Source organism: Betta splendens, chromosome 7 (assembly GCF_900634795.4).
Source record: "Betta splendens chromosome 7, fBetSpl5.4, whole genome shotgun sequence".
NCBI classification, from domain to species: Eukaryota; Metazoa; Chordata; class Actinopteri; order Anabantiformes; family Osphronemidae; genus Betta; species Betta splendens.
In genome coordinates, this window is record NC_040887.2 from 11,326,587 (window position 1) to 11,352,365 (window position 25,779).

The window sequence follows — 25,779 nt, forward strand, 5'->3', positions numbered from 1 at the left end:
CTTACTGAGCTCTAATAAGATTTATGATAGCAGCAAGTGATGCAGAGGGCAGAGCGGAAGAAACAAAGACAAATGACTGTAAATCTGTATTATTTTAATGTTTGTGCTCAGTCGCTTCCTTTACTATATGAAGTGAGCGTAGAGGAGGCTGAGGATTTTTACCTGGAGTCGGGCGCCGCGTGTCATATTCAGTTTGCCACCGCTACAACTACAACTTACTCTCACATACTGTAATGCTCCTCTCCATTTTAAAGTTACACCTCGGCAGAGCGAGAAAAACAAACAGAGCCCGTCTGTGTTATATCTGACAACTGTGCACATGCGTCTGCCGGTTCATTTCCATAACGACCGACAAAGAAAGAGAGAGAGGTGCAGAACGAGGACTACGGCAAAGAGCCGAGGACGGTTTAACGGCGGTTGTGCGTTTCTTGACTGTGAGCATCCCGTGAATGCACGCGCTCCGGTTTGTTTGCGGCTGTAATTTGGTCCTTGAACGGCTTTTACGTACGCACGCCGTGTGAACGGCTCGGTTTCCATATTCACACAACGCGATGAGCATAAACATCCAATGTTCTGCGAAAAGTGTCAGAGGCTTCCGATAATAAGCAATCAGGCCGCCTGGAGTGTGGCTGTATATTTTCTTGAGAGCCTGTTTTTTTCCGCTGGAGTCTCATGCACCTCAGTTCACTGTGTAACTCTATAATTAGGGGTTAGTGTCACTGAAGGCAAACAGTGTGTGTGTGTGTGTGGCGCTGTGTGCCTGCATGCAGTCTTGTAACTTGAGGAAACTGCTGCATTTACTGTAAATTGGTTCGGGCTCTGCTTTTACAGCCGGGGTTAGGGATTGTAATTCTACAGAAGCTTTAATGAGTCATTTTAGTCTTTGAAACGTTTCCCACGGTTACAGTAAAATACAGAGCAAAGGCAACCAGCGGTGAGGTGAGAGTTACTTCAGGTTGTTTAGGAAATCCCTCGTCATTTAAGGCTAATGAAAAGGTTCTGTTGGTAGAATTATGGGAAACGTAGAACTCACATCGTTGTGAAGCTGCCGTTAGCTGTTAGCTGTCTGTGCTAAACATCGCTTCCATCAGCTACAGTAGAAGGCAACATCTGGTATAATAATGAATAGGATTCACTGCAGGTCAGGATCACGCACGCGGCTGCGGCCGAGGCTGCGAAGCGCATGTGAGTGCAGGTGCAGCCGCATCCCACTCACACGCAGTGCAGGCGTCTGCGCATGATGCGCATCCGCCGTGACATTTCCCAAACGGTCACACAGCGCTCATCTCCACAGCTGTCGCCCGTCATTACGACACCAAAACGTCATCTCACAGCAACGCGTCGCTTTTCCCGGAGACCTGTGAAGATAAGTGTAACGATTCGTGAGCCGGCTGACATTTTATCTCGTGTGAGTGTTTCACATGTTTTCTGAGTCATGTGACAGATTGTGTTGCTCAGATGGTTGATTTCGGATAACGTGTGTTAGATCTAATCAGTGTCTAATCAGCTGCTTGCTGATGAAACTAAGGTTTGGGAAAAAAAAAACATTTTCACAGACTCCACAATTGGATTATTATGCACCGTGCATCCGTTTTTATAATCCTTTTGCTCTCTGGGTCCTGTCTTCTATTTTCTAACACTGACACATTCCACATTATCACACACAACGGCCCAGACCCTCGACTGTGGCTGCATCCTACCTGAGACCTGTCTGCAGGGAACGATGAATACACGTGCATGAATAAGGCTGCAGAGTGAATAACGGGTGCGTGTCTGTGTTTGTGTGAGTGCAGTGCCGTCCATTAGTGGCGCATGCAGCTCCTGCACAAAGCAGAACCGCTGCTAACTACTGTATAAAGCTTGCTTCAGGGCTTGTAATGGAAGGAGAGGAAGGCGACCGAGGAAGAGGTTGAACGCTGTGATTTGTCAGACTTCCTGCCTACGTGAGTCCCAGCTCACGCTTATGTGGAGATGAGTAGAGTTAGATTTTTTTTGTTTATGCTTCTTTAAAAAATGAGGGAAGATGATAAACTGAAACTCACCTCTCCCAGGCTTCTCCACTTTGCCTCGTGAGCCCGTTGAGAGGACACAAGTTGGACAGCGTGTGTGTGTGTGTGTGTGTGTGAGATAGAGCGCTTTAATGAAAACAGGTTTAACCTGTTGGCGCCGATTGCTCCACCGGAAGCTTAGCTTTGAGTAGTGGAGACAGCGAATCACGGCAGAGCACAAATCTGTGATGTCCAGAGAATGGCCATCGGTGTATTTTCTCAGCTGGACTTAAAGGCGGCACATGGTCAACACTTTTATGCTCCCAATGGGTGCAGTTTAGTTCCGAGACTCACAGCCATGCCTCACTTACGAATCCTCCTGAGAAGCAATGCATTTCCTCAAAAGTTCAAAAGTTCAGACTTTTATTTACGAGCAGCGGAACCCAAAAAAAAAAGGAGACAGAGAAAGTGTGCAATTACCTCAGCACCACGCTGGGTTCATCAGATGCCATGCTAGGATTCAATCACTGCCCCCACCCCCCAACCAGCTCCATTATAGCTGAGAGGAGCTGGCTTTAGTTTGAGCCATGATATGAACCTCCCTATTTTTGTCTTTCAATCAGGTGGCGGATTTTTCTACTATTTTTCTCCCCTCATGTATCCTGTGTGGAGAGGCCCCGAACTGTAAGAGCCAGGTCCAGCTTTGGCGTTAGACGGCCTCCCAGGTGAGGGACGGGGCAGCGATGGGGGCAGATGGCTCCCAACCAACACACGCGGTCCTGGGGCAGTGCTGGATTGGTCACGGGATGAAATGTGGCATTGGAGATAGGCGGTAGTTAGCTGGAGGCCGCTGGATTCACACAGAGACACGCTCCCATAGGAACATATGCATGCGCACGCTGTCATTACTATGCCTGAGCACGGCCTCTGTCCGGTCCAGGTAAACAAGCAGGGATTGGCGTGTTTGTCAAAGGAGGAGCCATAAAGCTGTTCTAAGTAGGAGACGGTATCTAGCGTTTCCCTGCTGCTCACTGACCAAATACATTTTTCATGCAAACTCAAGCCCGAGTCAAAGAGTCGCCTTTGTCCTGCATACACTAGCAGGTATGAGGTAAAGAGGGGAACAGCAGCCTGCTCGCATCCAGAGACGTGTGGGCGTCCACACTGAGCAGAACAGACTCAGGTGGATTATTACTGTATGTCTGGTCCTGTCTCCAGTCTGCTGATGTAATCCGCAATTCAAAACAGTTCTTCGAAACACTGAGGGAAACCCCTCAATCATACGGGAAGTCATCTGCTCCACACAGTGTCCGTGGATACAGCAGGATCCTTAATAGTCACTGCTGCATTTTACTCTCCATTAATTCAACGCAAACTGAGATTTCCTAACAAAGACGAGCACGCGTCTTACAGTAAAAAGCCCAGAATCTTAACACTGTGAAATCTCTAATGCCACAATAACACCTGCTGTGTAAATAGAGGCCTGGAGCCTTTTAGGCTGTACATGGAATCACAAATGCTGCATTAAATGTCGAAGTGACACCAAACGGTTGGCGTTTTAGGACGACATAATATATACAGAAACATACATTTTGAGCTAAACCTCCATAGATTCTGGCGGCATAATGACTTTGACTGTTTCTCTCACCGAACACATTATGTTAATGGACGGTCCCACGACTTGCTGTGTCAAAAAGCTCCTTCTGCTGCTGCTTTTAGAGGCGCGCGTCGGAGTTCGTCCAAATTTAATGAGGCAGGAGAGGAATCAGCAGAGACACTACCCACTTGACTTCATTCCAGCAGCAGGCTTTGAACTGTCTGCAGCTCACCTCAAGTACCTGCAGTGCACGCAGCAGCTATTTGAATATGAGCCGCGCTGCCTATTTATTTAGGAAAGGGCTTTCAATTTAGATTAAATACAGCTAATATAGCACATAATGAAAAACAGGATTATCACACTTCTGCATTTCGCCTTCCTAAATAACGGCAGTAGAAGCAAAAGCAGAGCCTTTTGGCACCTTCTCCAGGGAAGACGCACATGGACTACAGCTGTGTTATTCAGAACTATACATAGTATATGTTAACACATGCTGACCTAGTAGTAGAGGTGTGGGAGTCTTTCTAGCTTGTGAACAGCCTCGATAAGCTAAGCGACTGGGTTAGTTTGATGCTTATTGTAACGCTGGTCCGTCAGAAACTGAAAAGCTGCTAAATTCCAGGTCAAATAGAGACTTAAAGGGTCTTTTTCCAGATTAGCCTGAATATTTCAAACCAAGGCTGTTTTTTTTCCCAGATAAGTTCACGGCGCAGGCGTCCGAGTTGCTCCTTCTATGTTACAACATACAGCACAACCACCTGTTATCGCACAGCTAAAGTTTCACACTTAGTACAGCAACTGAGACACCTCCACGAAAACTGGCACCCCTTGAAAAACACTGAGATGCAGTTGGAAGCCGACAACAACAAATTGACCGAAGGCGACTTGTTTCGCTCAAGTTCATAGATGGGACTTAAAGCTCCAGTCTTTGGATTTGCTGCTCGGTGGAGTTTCTGTTTTTATACCTCGGAGTTCGCTTCTCAATAATGTATATGCTGAAACCCTTATATCAAGGCTATTGTGCGAGGCCGATTCGCAACATTAATAGTAACAGTTACGCAGAGGGACCAGATTACTTGGGCTCGTTCACGTTCTTAAATCACAGATGGAGGCAGCATATGCAACGCGTTTCCTAACATAAAGATGTGTCATTATGCTAGCGGCGCTAAAACATCTTTCCTCCAGGAAATTTCAAGCACCATTTCAGTGAGGCCCCGACGCGGCTTCCCCCGGCGCGAACGCACACATATGTCGGCCCAGGTGGGAAGTGAAGCCATAACTCAGGTCCGTCAGCTCCAGGACCACACGCGCCTCACAGCTGGAGACCCAGAAGCAGGAGAACCCGGCAGACTCCAGAGTAAAGATCACGGCGCCGCCGCCGCCTCGACGTGCTAGCACGCACGCACGCACGCACGCCATCTGCGTTCACAGTTTGAGCTTTTCGCCGTGCGGTGAATTCACCAAGATCTGTGAGAATAACAAAAAACGAGAGACGTCAGAGCAGATTTCACAATTTTAAACAACCCGTGAGAGATAATTGAAGCTCACTGTCGCACAATTACACCTTCACTCTTCGTAATAGAACTAGATTTTCTTGGTTCTACTCACCGTATTATTTGCACTCCTGGGTATATCGTAATTTTAGGATTCAGCGTAATTGGGAAAGTCACAAGAAATATACAACTGTGAGTATTCATACAGTATGATACTTAGTTTTCTTTTATCTTTAACGGTGGGGTGTGTGCATTGTGTAGAAATCAGAGCCCTGCGTCCTCGCCGACCTTGTTATTTTGTAATTAGCTTTTGTTTCAAATATTTGCCCCGTCTCTTCCACTTTAGGCTCAAACCTCCACTTAATGAACTTTAAAAGCAGCTTGAGGTGTCTGAGGCCCCGTTGTTGTACTCGAATGTCACGAGTTGAGCGTTTTGCATTTCTAAACCCCGGCTTCGTCCATGGTTGGATTCGAGAACTCAAGGATAGTGAAGGATTATGCAGGATTGCTCCTGCGTTGCATAAGCTAATACCGATTCTTGTTTTTATGTGGTTGTGCAGTGGAGGGGCCATATGCTGCTGCCTGAGGGCCCAATGGGGGATCTGTGCTGAGCAGGAAGACGTGTTATTAATACCCCAGGTGCAACATTCCTTCCTGGCTCTCATTTCTTATCTCTCTCACCTCCACAGAGTCATGGATTAATGCTTTTGCATTACAGTAGGTCTAAATTCCAGTTTGAGATCTTGCGCCGGGTTCCCAGTTCGCCCCTTCTCTCTGGATTTGAGTCTCTGAACTGGGAGTGTGAATAAAGCAATGCTGACAAGACTATTCTTGGAGCAAAGAGATCATCGGTGTAAAGTGTCGAAGGGACAGGATAGACGTGTGTACAGGTGGGGTGTGTGTGTAGACAGTGGGGGTTGGTACTGCGTGTTCTTGTTCCTGGGGGTGATAATAACTCTGTGCAACACAGTTTCTGACATGTTTCTTAGCGCTGACACTTGAATAGCCTCGCATATTGGAAGCCGCCTTAAGGCTGACTTTTAGTCAGTGCGCTTCAGATCACTGATCGTCTATAAGCCATTATCTCCTTCTTTTCAGGTTGGGGTGTTAAAGGGAATTTATTTACTTTGTCTCCTTTTCATTCCAATCCAACACAGAGGTCTGTTTTGCATCAACTCGCTTTCGATGCGGCCTTAAGATGCGGTTGTTATTCGCAGATTCTTTACACTGGAGGATGTACGGCAGTTTTTTTTAAATTTATGTAAATATGCATTCACACAGTGGCTGAGGAACTCTTTATATTTGCTGATAAGAGGATGCAGAGGGAAGTGGATTCCTCCTCGTTCATTATTAAGAGGAGCAAGCGTTCCCGTCTTTTTACCAACCTGATGTTTGTGTGAAGACACAGTTGAAACCTTTTATACTCCATTTTGATTTGCCAGTTCTCACTTATCTATCTAAAATGAAGATTCAGTACTAATGTCCTGACTTGATGACACGTTTCTCATAATACAACTAAGTGGAGCCTCTAATCAGACCCCGAAGATCCTTGTGCATTTTCTGTTTAGGTTTATCTAATCTGATCCGACAAAGCTCTTGCAGCCAGAGATGATATTATACATCTTTTTTCACACCCCGGGTGTTGTAATACTCTCCATAACAAATCGATTCGACATGTGAAAATAATGATTTGCTCCTTTAAGGCCGCAAATTACAGCTCTGTTGTGGTATCAAATTTTATGGCTATTTACTGTGCAGATGTGACAGTAAAAGTACATAAATGCTCCTATTGATTACGCTCTCATTGTTGCATTTGGTCATTATAACAAAGACGTTTGCACAGATTACAATAGGACACAATAGGACTCGTTTTCTGAAATTTCTAATTTCTGGTTAAGTTCTTATTAGTTGATGAGTCAGGTTTCCTGTTCTGGTACATAAAACAATGAAAGACAATGAATCGGGCTCACTTGAAAATGCTCATGCCTTAAATGTGGATGAAAACTCCTCCGGATCGAAGCGAAACCTCTCAAAGCTTCGGTCCTGCGTCATCCTTTTTCCTTGAGTATTTTTCGCAGAAACAAGCGTGTGCCTCTGTCCTGCAGTTGATTGTTCTCATTTCAGAAAGGGAGCGGATGGTTGAAGATGTGTACCCGACTGCCTTGACAGTTATTAAATACTATTCAGTGCAGGGCAGATGGATATTAAAAAATATATCAAAGGAGCGACACAACAGTGTGAGACGTATCCGTCACTCTATCCAGTGAAACACTGAGCGATGAAGCTGCATTGAAAAGTAATTGGCAGGGCAGATATGAGAATGACTTTTGTATTGAAGCCATCGATGTTGTATCTGTATAAACATTTTACTAAGCACAGCATCAATTTATAGCAATCAAGGCTCCGTCCGAACATCCCCCTCCATGCACACACACGTTTAGCGTGGGTCAAAGGGCAAGCTTCCACCCGTGTCACCTCCTATTATTTCCAGCCCAATTTCCAAGTAGTATATGGTCTCATGTGGAGCTGAATGCATAAGAACGGAACATGAATATGGAGGAGCCCAAACAGACACACACACATTCACTTAAGTGTCTAGCCTGCCGCAAACCCCCACCCAAAGCAGCTGGAGATCATCTGTAGGGAGGTGACGGACATTCAACAGCCTGACCCCACCCACCCTCATGTACTATTCATGATGACCTTTCCACCAGCACGCACACGCATGCACACACGCAGAGTCACGTTTCCGCCTTTTCAGGGGACGCGACATTGACACGCAGTCATTTGCTGGAGGGCGTATTTAGTGGAGTGACGAAGCAAGTGGGAAAATTCTGAAAAACCCCGAACAATTTAATAGTTACAGTTTAATATAAGAAATACTCGTGAAGCAACAAGCCCCCATGTGATAAATCCTGACTTGTGTGATCTGAACCTGCGCGTCTGTCTTGGTGCTGCTTATTTGACAGATTTATATTTGCAGCTTTAGCACTTTGGGGAATTAATGTTAATTTTTTTAGCGGCAGCGTCTTTATTGCTGTAGAAATCGCCGGTGGAGGCGAGCGCCGCGGAACGCTCCCAGTTTGGTCCTGCTGCACAGCAATTAACAATTCCACTAGTCTGTGTTAATCATTCAGTAAAACTAAGTAGGTGTTGTAGTCTGCAGCTTTATGGATGCGCCAAACAGAGGTGACACACATACCCAGACTCTCAGTCTGACTTCTTTGTATCTCCTGCTGCTGTGGATAAAAATGAGAATCCTGCATGCATAATGGCCAACAAGGCCCTTGGGTGTTTTGTGTTATTCTAACGAAAACAGCTGTTGCTTTTCATATCTTTACAACGCAGATACCCGTAAATTCGCACCGGAAAAACACATACCTTGCACCACTTTCCATATGAATAGCCCTACATTTCGCATAAGTGATTCACGTTAATGCAGCCTGGCACTCCGTTAAATGAAAAGAGAATCTGATGCAATCTAAATTTCCAGGCTGTTCATATTAAATGTTCTGGCTTCGTCTCCAGTGACGAACCCTCCACACAGTCGCCTGGTTTAGCAGCAGCGTCAAACCCACGTACCGCCACCGCCGCGCTCTGCCTCGTGGAGAGCTGTTGGAGATATCGGAATTACACGTCAAGCACAAATGAACAAGCCAACTAAGTGGCTAATGCCTACTCAAAATAGGAAACTGTAGACATAAACCTTTAAAAGTATTGCATCCGATATGTTTGTGGTATATGTCCGTCTGAATCTGCCAGATCTCCATCATGGCTGCTCAGTCGAATCAGGATCCGTTTTATTGTTCTGTCCAGAAGAATTTAAATGGATGACGAGTCGCATTTTGTTTGTGAAGGTAAAGGCAGCGTAGCAGTGAGATGCTGCCAGCCAAATCCTTTTGGAAAAGCAGGCCGAGACGCTGGCAACCAGCGGCCAGATGCTTTGCCTGAGCCAAGGTCGGCTCCTGTCAAAGCCGCCGTCCACTTCAGGGACGTGATCCTCGGCGAGGTTCACCTGCGGCACCGGAGTGTCTCGCGCAGATCGAGCGCCCGGCGTTGCCCCCAGGAGCCGATCGCAACCACGGCCAGGAACCCGCATTCGCCCCCGGGTCTCATCTTACATGGGATCACTCGTGAAGTCATGCATGCCGTGTAATTCCACCTGTATCACTGTCCAAACGCGTCCCCGGCCCACCAGACTGCAGCTGAACTAATTCCGCCCGACGTGATCCCTGTTGATATGCTGTCAGGATGCGGCGTCCTAATCGGCCCCAGACATATGTCACTCGGGCTGAGGATCATTAACGCAGCCTTCGGGGGGGGGTTGTATGATGCGGTTAAGCCGGCGATGACTCAGAAATAAATACCTTCTCCATGTTCTGCCTTCCCACTCTGTTCCCAAAGGTTGAACGTTAGTGAGCGTGCGGCGACGGGGAACACGAGGCCGCGGACACAAAGAGAAGCATTTATCTGCATTTCCATATGTGCTTAGCATCAGGAGATGGTAAATTGCTCAGCCAAACAGCCCTGAATAGAACAAGCATGTGTGCCATATGTTTTAAAAGACCGTCTCGTTTGCGGCGTGATGTGTTCGTCGGCGCACTTTAAAAAGTGCTTTCCATATAAATTGGTTGGTATACAGCGTGATAGATAAGCCCCCGAGTGAAAAGGGACAAGAAGGGGAGGGGGCGAAACCAGTGGCTGCGAATGAGCCGCGTTCGGTCGTCACACACGTTTATGCTCACGCGTTCCCATTTTTATTTTGACACACTTTCTGATTAAAAGGCAGACGCTTCGCGAGGATAAATTAGGCAGATACTTAGATTGTTCTGCTCCTTCACGGCTGATCTGATCCCTTCTCTTAATCCTCATCTCCTGACGCCAGACCGTAACCGAACGCTCGTAAACGCTGGTGAACCTGCTTCGGGTTAGCAGGTAGCGCTAGCCTGCAGGCCCCGGCTCCACGGTGCACGTCAGAACACGGATCAGCGGTGGGTTTGGTTCTGCTGGCTGCTCAGACCATCAACACGCATACACGCACGCACGCACACACACACACACACGCTGTATATACAAATGGTGTTTTTTTTGTCACTCCCAGGGACTTTGCATTGACTTCCATTGGTTTCCTGGAGTTAACATAGCCTTAAGTGAGTAACACCCTGCACGCACAAACCACACAGACCTGATGCTACATTGTCTCTCACACAGATTCACAGCAATAGATGTGGAAACAAACATCGACCTCCTGCGTTTCCACCGCTTCGGGTGGAAAAAGCTGCATAAATAAAGACAGTAGGTTGAAGCAGATTACACGCTTCCCACTTATGCCGTCATATAGGTGATTTGAGCTCTATTCTACTTCGCTCGCCGCCGCCGGCCTGCTTCTGAGGGTAAACGCACCTGAATGTCACACGCGTTTATCCCGCTCACCTCAAACGCGCCAGCTGGAGCAACCTCGATTTACCTGACACCTGAACTCCGCCGCAAACTCAATCAGGCGCTTTGTTTAGCCTCTGCTCCTTCTACTCAGTCAGAATCTGGATTGGTTGGGCTGCTCTGCTGTTCGAGCGCCATCTGAATGGTACCCCCTCCACGACGCTCGCGTTAGCATAATTCAGGCTCTGCAGCATTGTTGGATTTCGTAGAGGTTGATGGGCTACTGCACAATATCCTGACTGTTTTTGCAAACATCGTGAGTTTCCAGACAGTAGAAACACTGAGATAGCCGAGGAGCGAACTCACCCTCGGTCCACAACAGATGAACCGGCAGATTGTGCTGAATTGTGAATGGAAGATGCTCTGTTGCTGTTAAACACGGAGATAAATATTATTTAGAGCAATATTTCTGTTTCATGTATCATGTGCATTTATATAACAACAGTTAAATGGTCTGGACATATATAACATCAGTTTTTTCCATATTAGCCTTGAAGAAATGTTGGTCGTTGTGCTAATGCTGTTGTTTGCAGTTATTGGTGATTATTAATTATGTTGAATTATGTTTTCACCTGTCATGAGCTTCGCTAGTAGACACTTTCACACAAACCCAAAGCCACCAGCTACTGGTCAGACCGCGCTCCAGTTGCCATCTGTTTGCTGCACGATGAGCGGGCTTCCCACTCACCAACACATCAAACCTGCCACCGCACAACAATGAGAGCGCGCCAGCGAGGACGAGGCAAAGGTTGGAGGGGGGAGAACAAAACAGCGGCGCGCGGGTTTTAGCGAGAAAGATGGAGGTGTGTGTTCTGTGAATAAGCGCATAATCGCGCAGCTGCAGAAACGCCCGAGCACATACGATTATATGGAAATTCAATCCTTTGCCACTTACAGCGTGTGACTTACGATTCGAAGACCAGAGCTATGTGTCAAGGCTGGTTGCAGTTAATCTCGCAACAATTTCGGGCAATTTTCACATGGGTGTTATTTCTGCCAGAACACAGCTAATTATTAGTGTTAGTGATTTGTAAGAATCCCCTCAGGCAACACTGAACAAATGTTGTGAGACACCGAGACTCGGCTTCACAATTAAATTTGACAATTTTGTGCAGGAAGATGTATTTTGAACTTTGAACAACACTGAGGTTAGATTCTAGACGTTCAAGATTTGGTAACAATAAAGTGTGATATCACAAATGCCTGCACAAACCGGAGGGTTGCGATTAAAAATATTAGGTTATACTCTCAAATCACTGACATGCTTGAAAACAGTAGCTTCACTGGCAGAAGGCGTCTCCTGAACGTGGCAGCGTCCTCTCGCGTGAACGCTCATCACGTTGATTTTCTGGAACTGCATCAGCATTTCCTTGGCAGCAGCAGCGCTCCAGAGAGAAGCGTTTCCCTCAAAGGCACTAAATCTCATGCCGTACAGAAAACCTTTCACCAGCGAGTTACTCACGGAATCGATGTTCATTAGGGAAAAGTGGTTGTTCAAACCAGTAAGTAACCAGCGCGGGCCTCAATGAGTCGGCTCCCGTTGCAGTGTTTGTGCAGTATATTGACATTCAGTAACGATTCAATTCTCAGAGTTTAGTGCAATTTGCTGTCCTCTGTTGCTTGTAGGTTATTTTTGACTTGCACTAACTGTGATTTTGGCCAAATGCTTCACTGTGGAGCACCAGCATAGGACCAAATCTTTCATTCAAGATTCAAGATTCAAAAAACTTTATTAAGCCCAGAGAGAAATTGCTTTGCCAACTTATAATTGCGCTCACAGATAGTCAGTCAGTGCTGCTGCACCACCGTGCTGCCCCCCGGTACAATTTATAAAATAACAAAACAAATATTCCATTATTATATTGTATATTTGAGAGTTCAAAGTAGATATAATGAAATCTGACTAGCAAAATAGTTGCTTACTTGTTTGTTTTGTTTCTGTAGAAAAGACAAATCATTAACTTGGTTTTGAAGTGTATTCAGAATGTCTGTACAGCAGTAATTAGTAAAAATTAGTAATGTGTGATATACAGGAAAGAACAAACCCTGTATCAAGCTTCTGTTCTGATGAAGTGTCTTTGAGCAATAATACAAACTTATTTCCCCTCTAACTGCTGGAATGAGGCTGTGATTTACAGTAAACCTTGTACAATTACTGTAGCAGCAGGGCTGCAGATGTCGAACCTTTCAGATTTACATCCTATCAGACATATTAGGTCCACTTATGCTAAATGAACGTGTTTGCGTTTCTTCCTGTTGCCTGTCGTGCCGCCGCTGGCAGCAGTTTCAATGTCTCACCGAACATCTGCTGTGCTCGAATGTCCTTGAATCAGACACTGAATCTCCACCAGCTGCAGGGCTGCTGTCCAGTTACTCGGCCTGGCCTCTGACGTCCCAGAGGGCCGAACCAAAATAAAAGACATCGGTCAGTATAAACTTACATGGAGCTCAGTGGATGATGTATCGTTACCACACATCCATCACTGGCTGCACGCAAGTGCATGTCTAGCGTCACCGTATCTTTAATGATGCCATTAGGCAGTGTTACAGCTCCTACCAGAGACACTTTGTCCATTGCGCTTGTGAATTTATGCATTGAGCGCCTGGTGATGCATGTGACATTTTCTTCATGTATGGATGAATGTTTTCTGTCGGTTTCCTGTTCCATTCCATCTTTCATTCTCTGTCATTCTCCCGCGTTGTCAACCCCAGTGTTCTGCACTGGCTAAATACCACTGGAGTCCTAGAGCAGAGCTCCGGTACCGGTCCGTGGGTGGTTTAGTAGTGGTCCCAAAGAAAGCATGGCTAATATTTTGTTGATGAATCTGAAAGGTCTTTTTTTAAATGCTCGTCTGGGTCACGTGACATAGTAATTTAACCCACAAGTTAAATAAAATGAGTAAAAACAAATGTCTTTTGAGAGCTTCTGGAAAGAGAAGACTTCCAATGAGGAGAAGAAAATGTTGCATTTAGTAGACAATACTAGGATTCCCTTTTTAAAATACGAGCTTATCACTACAGGTGATTCTCACGCACCAAGCCTGCTCTGCATAATATGCGGTGACAGCCTAGCTAAATGAGGCTGTGAAGCCTCATTTGAAACCAAACACCCCACGTTAAAAGATAAACCTTAGGGGTTTTTTGAAAGGAAAAAACCACGAACAAGATGAACAGAGATCCCAAAAAAGCACTGAATGCATTGCTTCCACTTCCAACATCTTATGTTTGTTAATTTTTCCGCAGTGACAGTGACCAAAATCAAAATAAGAAGTAGACTGCACACAAGTCACGCACATCGAATATCATTGTCTCCCTTTACCTCCGGATAGCATCATCTCGTAGGAGGGAAACCAGCTCATTGCTCCCATTAATTCAGCAGGATGGTGAGCTGGCGAAAACATATTTGTACATTAAACTGGTCCGTGGCGCAGAAAAGGTTGGCTGGTTCAGGCAGCTGCAGTTCCTGAATGTACATTTACATGGGATCAGGTGGGGCGCTAAGACACGCGCATTATTCTCGAGAAAATATGCACAACACTGGGAGTGGAATGCAGTGTAATTTAATAAGCGCATCCACAGCCATGCTGAGCCTCACTCAGCGAGAGAAGGGAGCGAAGGGAGGGAACAGACTGAATGTGCACATTGTTTGACAGTTGAATTGTTGTGTTGCCAGCTGCTGTGTTTGGCCTGGTTGGCATCGTGACAGCCAATTTCCCGTGCCATAGTTACACCCTGTATGTTATTTGTCTTTAATGTATCGTCTTCCCGGGTTAATGAGGAGGAGAATTATTAAACAGTAGAGGGGAAGTGCGAGAGTTAAATGCTCCATTAGAGGAACCGTGAGGACACCGAGCTTTATAATAAAGCACTGGAGGTCTGCTCATATTCGACTGACCTCTGCACCAGGATTTTCTCAGCGGAAAATCTTTATCAGACTGTGTAAAGAGGTGAATTAATTAGCACCTAATACAGTTGTTGCAATGTGAATCCCCCAGGAACGTGAAATAGGACGGATATCAGTTTGGGTTTTTTTGTCTGCACTCCTCCAGAATAACATCAAATTTACACTTTTACATCTGCTCGGTTTTTAAATAGCAGAATTCTCCAGCAATCCTTAAATGCCCATAAAAAGATTCTGAACAATAAAGAGCTCGTTCGACTCCAACCCATCTGTCGTTCTCCTCAGATGGATGACCTTATCCAGCGTAAGTGACAAATGACAGAGCAGATCTCATCTCAAATGTGTAATATAAATACAGTGAGCTCGCATCATGTCATTCATTTTGAAGTGACACCTATTTGAGCGAAACGAATCTCGCGTGCAGAGAGTGTGATAGGCAGACGACGGAAACTCAAATGTGACTGAAGTACGAGGCATAATTACACCCAACCATTGTCGTTTGATTATAATCAAATCAAATATGTCGAGCGTTCTGTCAGATTTGGGAACTGAAAGCCCGCTGGCACGTCTGCCAAACATGATTCAAACTTCTCGCAGGGCCCGAGAAGTGTTTGCATGTGTGTGTTGCTTCACACGTCATGTTCCTGGCAGACGTATGCGGAGACGCACTGTACTGGTTCACACTTTACCATGACGCGGCCTGGCTCCCTCTCCAAGTGTTAATGCTTATGTAGGAATTTGCATACTGGAAGTCCTGGCACGTGTGTGTGTGTGTGTGTGTGTGTGTGTGTGTGTGTGTGTGGGGGGGGGGGGGGGGGGGGGGGGGCTGCATCCAGTATTTACACCAACAGCTGTTATATAGTGGAGCCGCAGCAGCGTGGGTCAGGGCGGGCTAAGTGTTCCAAAGAGAGGAAATGAAGACAAATGAACAGCGAGGAGCTAAACACTCTTCCACTGAGCTCCATATTACTTATCCTCCAAACAGCCTGCATCTTCCTCCTCTCCTCTCCCTCCCTCCCTCTCACTGAGAAAATATTACACAGCCGCACAGAAAGACTCCCGGCGTAATAATAAAAGGCGCAAAACCGTGGCACTTTTTGTGCTACTTTGGCGTCACCGGCAATTAATTCTACAGCAGCGGGTGGCAGGAGCCAGTAGTGCTATAATACTAACGCTAAAGCCAGCAGTGCGTGGACGGCGCCTATAAATTTAAATCTACTGGCACTTCTCCCTCCCCATCCCTTAGATTTACCCATCCACCTCCACAGTGTGTGTGTGTGTGTGTGTGTGTGTGTGTGTGTACTGTATGTGTGTGTGTGTGCGTGTGGTTATGGGAGCTTGTGACCTTCGAGGTGCCTCGGAGAAAAAGTTCAGGTTGATGGATAAGCACCTGACACCACACTTGGATTTTCTGAAAATAACACAATCATATGCTACATTCACCTTTCAGGGCTATTAGAGAAGGCTATGGTGGAAGAAGTGTGTGAGCGGGCACATCTGTGTGTGTGCGTGTGCACGCGTGCGTACGTGTGTGGGGAAGCGATGATGGCTGGGTCTGAAATCAGTTAATCTGTTCAGAGTTGCACTCTGCCTGCTAATGGGCTATGTTTGCCTCTTTCCTCCCTCTGTGGTCCGTTAGCAAATAAGTAAATCAGAGCGGAGTCCCGCCTGGTTCTTCTTTTTCTCCTGGTTGGCTGGGACGGGTGCCGATGAAAGAATACAGGGAGGAGAAAAAGAAAATGAAGTGATTTGTGGCCGTATCGATCGCTGGGTCAGGGCTATTGATCAGTGAGCGGGGAGCGAGGTGGAGGGGGTCGAAGGGGGAGGGGGGAGGGGAATGATGTAGTACTGTGTCTGGGTAGGAGAGCCACTAGAGGAGTTTACCCCCTGGAAAAGGGAGCCAGGAGGTCCACAGGCTTCATTATGGATGGGTGCAGAACTAGGGCACCCGCGGCTCAGCCGACCCCTCCCTGGAGGAGCCACTTTCATCAACTCCTCGTGACGGGGACGAGGCCTGCGCTCAATATTTCCTCCAGGAACTTTTCAGCCAGGCACATCAATATTAATCTTTAGGTGTTAGGGGGAGATAATGCCCTTTGCCTCCTCAGATTCACTCCAAAATGGAGACATCAAGAAGAATGCCCGTTCCCATTTTTGCTTCTTTCCATACGGATACTTGGCTCCATTTCTAAACTGAATTCAACGTCATTTATTCTCCAACTATCCTGAATTCCCCGCAGTGACAATAGCAATGAGTGTATGAGCACCTCATGATTAGGTACAGCAATGAGGAGCATATGGAGGAGGCCGCCTTCCTTTTATCCAGTGCAGACCAGCTCAGCACTCGAGAGCTGCCGCTTCCTGGCTCGCCTTCCAAGCGCTCCCCAGGTTGTCTCTGAGTCTCATCCTGCTGCCATCTGCCACCGACTTGGGCTCCCTCCAGAAATCCTGGGAAAAAAGGCGCACCCTCTCCTCTCCGTAGTGAGAGCCAGCATGGAGTCCCAGTTTCCTTTCCAGCTCTTTGCTTTAAAGGAAACTGCTGGCCACTTGATGTTGCCTCCAGCAAATACGACCAATAACGCAATAAGAGTATGGACGGGAACAACAAACGGATGGTTTGAAGTGATCATAAAACAGTAAATACGCCGAAAGTAATTCGAATTTTATACATAGCGAAAGAATATTACAGTATCTCAAAATAATGCATTTTCACTTCTCTTATCAATTTCAAATGAAAATCGACTTCATCCGTTGGCTGATGTGAAGACATTATGCATGCAAACAGTATTTACCATCGGAGAGCTGCATGTGGAATAAAAGCTTTAGTACTGACTGCATTCACTGTTATGAGGAAGTTAGGTGTGCTCACCCATAGGCATAATGTTTATATGGAATGTGCTCAGCAAGCAGAGAAACTGCAGAGAGACATACACTACATAAATATTACAGTATGCGGCACCAGCAAACAGTTTCACATTGTTAATACACAGAAGACACAGGGTGGTAAAAAAAGCAGCGGAGCCATTTTATTATAACCCACCCACATGTACAGTAGATTACACAGATGTGGAAAATACCAAATTAGGTTCCGTGTCACTGTCCTGTTAAAATTGGTCTTCAACGCTTTGGTCTGTGGCATTAAAGTCAAATGTCACACCTGCCTCTCGGCATAAAAGGTTCTCGACTTCCTGCGCTGGACCTGAATACTCCTGTATGTTCCCCAATTATCTACTTCAAACTGAAGTCTGTGTGAAGTGAACGAGTTCAAGTGCAGTGTCCTGATTTGAGTTCAAACGCACACCTGTTGTTGAGGTTAAGCCCAATCTTTTCCAGTCGAGACGCCATGAATCCAGTTACTTTTCTAACAGCTTTGGTCCGTTGTGGGTTAAAAAACAGCACAGCCGCCTTAAAAACTCCCTAACTGTCGTCCTTTGGCATCAGCCGCTGCCTCTGTCCTAATTGGCCTCATCCACGCGGTGACACCCATCGGCTCTGTGCTAATTGCCGCTCGCCTAATTTGCCGCTGCTGCCCAGTCTCCTCCTGTCTATGAAACTATGAAACGCGGCAGGAGACGGAGTGAAAGCGACAGATAAGAGTTGACGACAGGCGTGGAGGGACGAGATGACGCTAGCGTTTGACATGATGGCGCGGTGGCTGCTTGAATCTGCCGTACATCAGACTAAGACTGTTAGCGTGTTTCTCCTCTACCCACAATGCCTACGTGTACTTGTGAAGCCAGGCCTTTGTATGAAGGCCTCCGATAAGAAGCCCCACGTTTGAACAGAAGCCCCCTCCTCTTCTCATAATAGTGACTTAGCTGAATAATAGAATCCAGGAGTGTGCTGCCAGCCGCGCCGGTTTTCTTCATGTATATTGCAGACCGGCGGTAATCTGCTCTCGAGCAGCATCTCCGGCTGCCTGCTGCTGGATCCGCGGAGGAGATGCGAGGTGACAGAATAGGGCTCTGTCACCAACGCCTCCATTATTGATAAGATTGGGTGGTTCGGAGGGAGCGAACCGGAGGACGAGGGAACGCAGAGGAGCCGAGGACTTTGCCCACACAGCTCGGTTTCATTTCCCGCGTGGCTCGTTAAGAAGGGCGGCGCCGCCACTGATGGGTCTCAGGGTCGCGCTTCCTGTAAAGCTCTCCGCAAGGAGACCAGGGCAGTTAATATCTATAGGGCCGAAGCTGCAGTTCATGTCAGGGTGGTTCTTTAGCAGGAGGATGAGCCATGTATAAAGGTTCTTATCACCTTGATGAATGATTATGACAGTCTTATTCTGCACATCCTATTAGCTGCTCCACTGTTTAATCTGCTTCGGGAGTCCTTTATGTTTTTTATCAAACATTTTATTGGCCAGTGTGATGAGTAGATGCCAGATGCTGTCCTCTGTTTGAGAACAAAGGCCCAACTCCGACAGGTCCAGGGTTCAGCTCCATATTTCATTTATGTTCAGCTGTCAGGATGAGGAGTCCAGTTTCCTGCGCTGATTGCTGACAGCATCTCTCTCCCGCTTTCATTTCTCCGACCGATCAAGACAAATAACTGCGTGGCGTTCCTCATATAGCCTTCGCGTGTTCTTTCTCCCATAACAAGCGTGATTAAGCAGATGTTCTGAGCTGTCATGAGCTGTCATAATTCAGCCTTGATTTATGAAGATACAGCACCTGCTCTTGTATGTTCTGAGCCTGGAAAGTTTGAATCACTGAGAAGATTTAGAAGAAGGAGTAATCACTTCTAAAGTTGTGGCCACTGGCCAGATGTGCATGGGTGTTTTTTCTTTAATGGCCTTGTTGTAGCTCCCGTGTAAAGGTGCTGGTTTGCTGCACTTAGCAATTAAAAAGCGAACCTTAACTAACCGCAGCTCCTATCGATCTCGTCCCCGTGTAGGAGAGAACCACCTACCAGGTCGAGCAAACAAGGGTCAACAAACCAACCAGTAAACCTCAGCGCGCATAATTCGTAATGAGCATCCACTGTATCAGTGTGGGGTCGCCGGCTGATCACACCACGTGCGGCTCGGCCTGGAAACACGTTTCGAAAGCTCTCTCAACGAGTCTCAGGGTAATTGCTTTGGCAGTTGTTAGGTTGTTCGACTGGCTAAGGAAGACAACAAATGGGAGAACTGCTTCAGGGTTTAAAATAACTTCAGTCAGTGTGAAAAATGCATTTGCTTCACGGCGATGTTGCCAAAAACTGTAATTAATTAATAAAGAAATAGAGTTTTTACAAATTAGTGAAGGTCTAAGTAAAGCCAGGTGATGTATGGACATCAGGATTAATTAAGCTATGCTTCCTCCTCCTTTGCTTATCATATATTGTATTAAAAGAACCATATTTTATGTGGCTCTTGCTGAAATGACAGCACCATCTCTTATTGTACCACAACTCAAACACTTTAACTAGTTCACCTCAATTTTCAGCTGTAGGTGTAAAACTACTGGCAAACTTCCAACACAACCAAAGTTGCCCAAACTTAAAAAAGGGAAACAGATTATGCTTTGGAAAGCATAACGCATGAGTGTGTGTTCATAGCTGCCTATGGTTTGTTTATTTACGCTTGATGCCAGTGGGACTTCATTAAAGCTAAAAAAGTAACCATAGCCAAGGGAGGCTGGAAATAGCAACGACAAAGCCTCGGAAGAGCAGGAGCAGGTAGTGACTGAGGTGACTGAGCAACAAATCAACGGGGGAAATAGGAGCATCTACAGTGCGTTTGATTAGATTTAAGACTGTAGACGATGAGGATAAACACAACAAAGTAGCAGGTTTGAAACCGGCTGTCAATGGGCACACGATGGAGGGTTGTTTGTTCCTATTGTTCACGGGAACCTAAAGCAAATTGCTCCTACATCAATGATGCTGCAGCCTTAAAAGTGTTTCTTTGACTTGGTGGCGTCGGTGCAGAAATTCAAGATGCAGGTTTTCATATTTAGCTTGAACCCTCCCTCACACTGAAGCAGCTTCTGCTCTCTCACGCCTTCTCCCTCCTCTCCATCTTGACCGTCTCTTACTTTATTTGTCATTCTCCAGGAATGGACGGGTGTTTCTCAAACAAGGTCGCCCCGTGCGTTAGCCCGGTCAGGAGCCGCGCGCATTCAGAAAACAGGAGAGGAGGGAAATTCATCCTTTTCAATGAGGGAACGAGAAACAACTGTCGCAGCCCACACACAAAGACAGACTCACAACCCTCCATCTCTAAGCAGCGAAGTGCAGCTGAAGGCGCGGGGAGAATAAACGAACGGCTCTTTCCAGTTTGTTTTCGTTAATGTGTTCATTCTGCTGTTGCCCTGATAAGAATAGCGTGGATGAAAAAGAAGGACAAGAGAAAAGTTGTTTTCTTCTGAAAATCATTTGAAAGCGTCGCCGTTTTTTCCCTCTTTCCTTTTATTTCGCCGGTTTAAAGCAGTGATTTTCTCATATTGAGCTGGTAAGGAGGTGTGTTTCTTTGTGAGCTGATGTTTTCTTTATTTCACGCTGGGCGTTGTATGATTGCAGCGGGATCAATAATTGACCGCATTTGGTCTCCTGAGGACAACTAACCGGAGATCAATAGAGGCCTCGTAGAGTGCCTTCTCTCTCTCTCCACATATTTACCAGGTATGAGCTGTTGTTTCTGAAATTATTCATATTTCTGCAATGACACTGTACTTCCCTTCTGGAATCTGGACTCAGGCTTGAGGAGGCAACTCTGGTGCTGCTCTCCACGCCTACGCAGCTCACCTTTACCCTCGGTGATTCACTGATTCACATGGACACAGCGAGGGAATTCGATTTTCAAAATTAGATTCTCACGCCAAAACATTGGGCTGAGGGAGACCACTGTGCAATCACTACAAATGAAAACGAAGCAATATCTTAAAAAAAATAATAATAAAGTTCTGTGGGGAGCAAACTGTGTGTGTGTGTGTGTGTGTGTGTGTGTGTGTGTGTGTGTGTGTGTGTGTGTGTGTGTGTGTGTGTGTACCTGTGCAAACCACCTGTGTTCATGACGGAAAGTTTCCGCTCCCAACCCGATGAGGCAAGCTGCTCTGCTGTGCTGATTGCATCACTGGCTGTTGCCATAGCGACCGGTCCCCTCCCCACGAAGGTCTTCTGGTGCTCTAAAGCCCTCTTACAGAGGGAAGGAGAGAGAGAGGACTGTTAAAAGCCGGCCAGCCAAGGAGCAAATCTGTATTACTTAGTGTCAACTGAAAAGAAAGGCGCCCTTTATTAGGAAGTAAGTGGAAGATGTCCCCCAGGAGCGGGTGCTAGAGCGTAATGAATTTAGACTCATTCAACATTAATGCCGCGTCGCCTCAATGCCACCAAGCTGTATCTCCTGCCATCAACTTCCGTTTCCTGACTCCCTGATAGTCAGTAGGTCTTCACTCAACGTTTCATCCGCCGTTTGCAGATTGAATCCGATCGCGGCACAACCGGCTTCGCCTGCAGATTGCTCCACACATTTCCATCCCATAATTCAGACGCCACACTCGTCACCCATGCGGAGTTCGGAGTTCGGAATCGTAATTCCAAACGCCCAACAGGTGTCTGCGCGCGGCGCCCCCCCGCACAGACCCGCGTTCCGCGCCTAAAGTAGCCATTTTGAGTTTGTCACAACGACTCTGTCAAGCCTTATTGGGTCTGACTGCGTCCGCGCCCGCCTCGACAGACCATTTCTCCCCTTTTCACTTTGTTTGAGGTAAATGCAACACGGCAGCAAAACAATGAAAGTGATAGAGCATTTCAGCGCAAACACAGACTGTTGGGACATTTTCTTCACAGAGTAGAACCAATCTCAAAGTAATAGGAACTACTGCTGTTGGGACATGCTTATTGAATTTGTGTCCGTCTGAATCTGGGCTGAAAAGAAGCAGCTGGCACAAAAAATGTTGCAAAGATAATGTATTATATGATGAAATATGTATCTTTCATCCACTATGCATGGAATCAAATGCTATTTTTAAACTCCGGTTGAATGTGAAAGCAGGTACCAGCAGTGTTGCCAGACGGGAAATGAAGGCACGTCGTACTTACGCGTTACAATGATACAAACTGAAAACAACTTCAAATCACAGTTCGTTTAAAAACAAAACTATTCTGTGTGCATATAACCTAAGGAGATAACAGTTATTTTATTTTTTTTGTGCTAGAAACTTTACTTTTTCTTCGTCGAACATTAACACTGTAATATCCGACACTACGTGAACACCGCAGCAGCGGGAAAAGGCTTTAGCTTCACTTTCAGCAACAGAGTGAACCCGTCCCTAAAACGTAACGTCTTACTCCGACACAGGCTGATAAAGCTGCTTGTTTGCTTACCAGAGTCTTTTACTAGTTTGCTTCGATTCTGAACTCACGTTTGCTTATTTTCGTATTTGTCGTGATGCTGGACGAACGGTGAACTGTGCAAACAAACCCGAGCGAGCAGCTAATTGAACCAATCAGCAGCGCCGCTGATGTGATTGACAGAGAGGAGGAGCCAATCAGGCATGAGTGAAAACAGTTTCTGTTGACGTGCGCGTCAATCTAAACAACACCGTGGTACGATAAGCTGCATATATTGGGTTTGTACAGAGTCCCCATGTTTTGCGTTGTTGTGAAAGAACTTTTTTCACCACCAAAGGAATAAACTCAAATGCGTATAATGTGAGGCCTGCACTGAACCCAGAAGCATCGCAACTGGCAGGAGAAACCCGGCGCCGGAGAACCATGCCAGACTTGCTTTCAACTCGACAGCCTGAAAATATTTTCACCGCGCCTTTAATCACAACAGCGCTATCCCTTTCCTTTCATAAGCCACTGATGCACTGAAAGCATCCTTAAGGCTCCCACACTATGTTATATTTAATGGATGAGCTGTCAAACCCGGGATGAAGTGTTACCTGGACAACGCGTTTGCCTTGACAAGCACAAACTGGACATGCTGTCATTCTCTGCAATGGGATTTTCTTCCCCAGACTTCAATGGTAAAAAAAACCCAGCATGGAAGTGAAGCTTTTAACACTGTAGGGCTGGCAGGAGATTACCTTACACACTCGTATGCACTGAAGAGCACACACTCGCTTCAGTCAAAAGCACAAAGGGGAGCGGGCTCACATTCAAACTGGGGATGACGTGTGCTCGCGCAGTTTGTAAAGCAGCTGCTTTTTGGTGTAACCACAAGATATGACTGATAAATCAAACGGATGAAAGGCTCCGATTATGTGGAGTATAACTATAACTGTACTGCTATAACATTAACGTTCGTGCTTTTGAATATATTGTAATGTCTCTTAGGACGGTGGCCAGTAATTGTGTCGTGCTGCTCCATATTAAAAATGCCATTTAATTTCAGGCTCCACTGTCATCATCGGTTACTCTCTCAGGCTGAGGCGCCTACAGAACGTGTTCATGGTACCAAGGCGATGCCTGCAAGTCTCAGCCGAGCAGCATAGTGTGTAAATTTGTTATTCGAGCATTAGATCAACATAGGTTTTATTTCGCGTGATTCAGGCGATCGCATGGAAACGTCTTATTTCAGCGATGCGGCTGTTCTTTAGGTTGTGGACAAATCGATACGCTGCAGTACGGCGCTGTTGCCAGTGTGAGATCCCTCTTTATTGGTTCACTGGTTCAATTATTAAACATCGAAGATTTGCAGGACTGTTGGGACACTGGCAAAACATTTTGGCGCCGTAACCAGGGAGTTAATGAAGGAACTGCCAGAGCTGGGCGCTTATTTTACAGTGAACCTTATTACTGTAAGTTAGCTGCATTGGCTCTACATGCGATGGTTAACCCAATGCTAACTCTGTTTTGGACCCAGTGTCTCTGTTTCCACGGAAACGTTAGCCACACTGCACCGCCATTGTGTGCGCTACCTGTGGGAAAACATCTCCATTCAGGTCCTGGAGCCTACTTTTTGCTGTGTTTGTTATATTTTTGTAAAGTAATGCCTGTTGATCCCCAGGACATCGCCACAGTATCCGTACTCCCGTTATTATTTGTGTCTGCTTTCCCAGAACACCGCCTGTCAATCACACTGGGTCACGGCCTCGCTGCAGTGTTTACTGGCGAAGTTGGAAGCGCGGCGCTTTCGTCCGTCGTCCTGGTGATCACGTTAGCGCATCTTCTACGTTCGAAGGCCGCGGAGGGACCGGTTTGAACGGAGAGCCCGGTGCATTAAGCATGCAGTTTGTAGTCTCGGTCCAGACTCTGCACTGGAAACCCTCACTTTGACAAAGCCCTCGGCTCCGGTGTCAGTCTTTCGTCAACCAGCTAAGCTCCGGGCTAGAGCCAGATTTTCTTATAGGGAAACATCGCAGCAGAGATTTGGTTACAAACCACCGTAGGCACTTTCGATTTTTTTACTCCCTAGGAGGTTCCTTCACCAACAGCAGCCTACAGAGGTTGTGTTTCGCTTTAAATTCTGTCAGTATTTGCTTTCTTGATGACTGGAATACGCCACAGCTGCAGATATTCCATAAAAACACAACTGGTTTTTGTCCCGTGGAGTTTGGTTATCTGCAACCTCGGTCCTTTGTGTGTTATTTTCCTCTCATGCTATCAGACACCCCCCCCCGCCGCCTCGCACACATCTGACACAGTTCGATTGAATTTCACCTCTTGTCACTCTGTTCGCCTCTGGGCCACGCCGGCGCTCACACGCACGCACGCTCACGCGGCGCGTGGCGTGAAGTTGTGGCGGAGCAGCGGGCCGGTCTTGACAAGGCCTTCGTGGCTCTCGGCCGCTTCCCTGCGTGCGTGCACGTGTGCGTGCGTACGTGCCAGCCATCTAATGCCTACACCTCTCAGACGCGCACACTCTGTCAGGAATACAGATGCATTCACGGATCGCTTCGCAGAGACGCACACACACACACACACACACACACACACACACACACACACACACACACACACACACACACACACACACACACACACACTCACTTCTTTCTCCCCTGGTACAAAAGAGAGTGAGCTCAGGTAGCTGTCAGGCGCTCTCCCACAGGGAACAGTGGGCAAGTCAAAAACAGCCTCCTCGCCTGTCACTCTGCACACACACACACACACACACACACACGCACACGCTCACATTTTCACAACATGCTTCGGTGTGAGCGGAGAAACAGAATGAGATGCCTTGGGCAGATGCTGGAGCAGTTGTCTGTGCTGCACGCTGGCGTTGTGTAGGTGTGTGTACGGGAGCGTGCATCTATCAGACTGCACTCCTCCAATACAGCAAAAGCCACCTGCCAGTGAGTGGACATGCTGTCTTGCGTTAAGCCCTGGCGTGGGAGCCCGCGATAAGAAATGCTGTGTGTGTGTGTGTGTGTGTGTGTGTGTGTGTGTGTGTGTGTGTGTGTGTGTGTGTGTGTGTGTGTGTGTGTG

At 46.7% G+C, this 25,779-nt stretch overlaps 1 protein-coding gene and 1 long non-coding RNA gene across 14 annotated transcripts in view; one reads left to right on the forward strand and one right to left on the reverse strand.

Moving 5' to 3' along the window:
- On the reverse strand, nucleotides 1-22,832 carry LOC114858644 (uncharacterized). 2 transcript variants are annotated; one of them, XR_003786412.3, is made up of 3 exons: nucleotides 22,726-22,832; nucleotides 21,402-21,534; nucleotides 1-1,358 (listed from the first exon to the last, which is right to left on the reverse strand). It is a non-coding gene; the product is annotated as an uncharacterized LOC114858644 (long non-coding RNA). The 2 variants fall into 2 exon arrangements; XR_003786411.3 differs by having other exon boundaries at nucleotides 21,389-21,534.
- Nucleotides 1-25,779, forward strand: part of agrn (agrin) — a 169,615-nt gene that overhangs the window by 64,939 nt on the left and 78,897 nt on the right. Inside the window, exon 1 of one of the 12 annotated variants that reach the window (XM_055510554.1) lies at nucleotides 23,040-23,372. The exons of the other annotated variants lie outside the window; for them this stretch is intronic. Coding sequence (XP_055366529.1) covers nucleotides 23,258-23,372 — 115 coding nt within the window. The 5' untranslated portion in view covers nucleotides 23,040-23,257. Of the gene's footprint in view, nucleotides 1-23,039; nucleotides 23,373-25,779 lie in introns of those variants that run through there. 12 annotated transcript variants of the gene reach the window in all.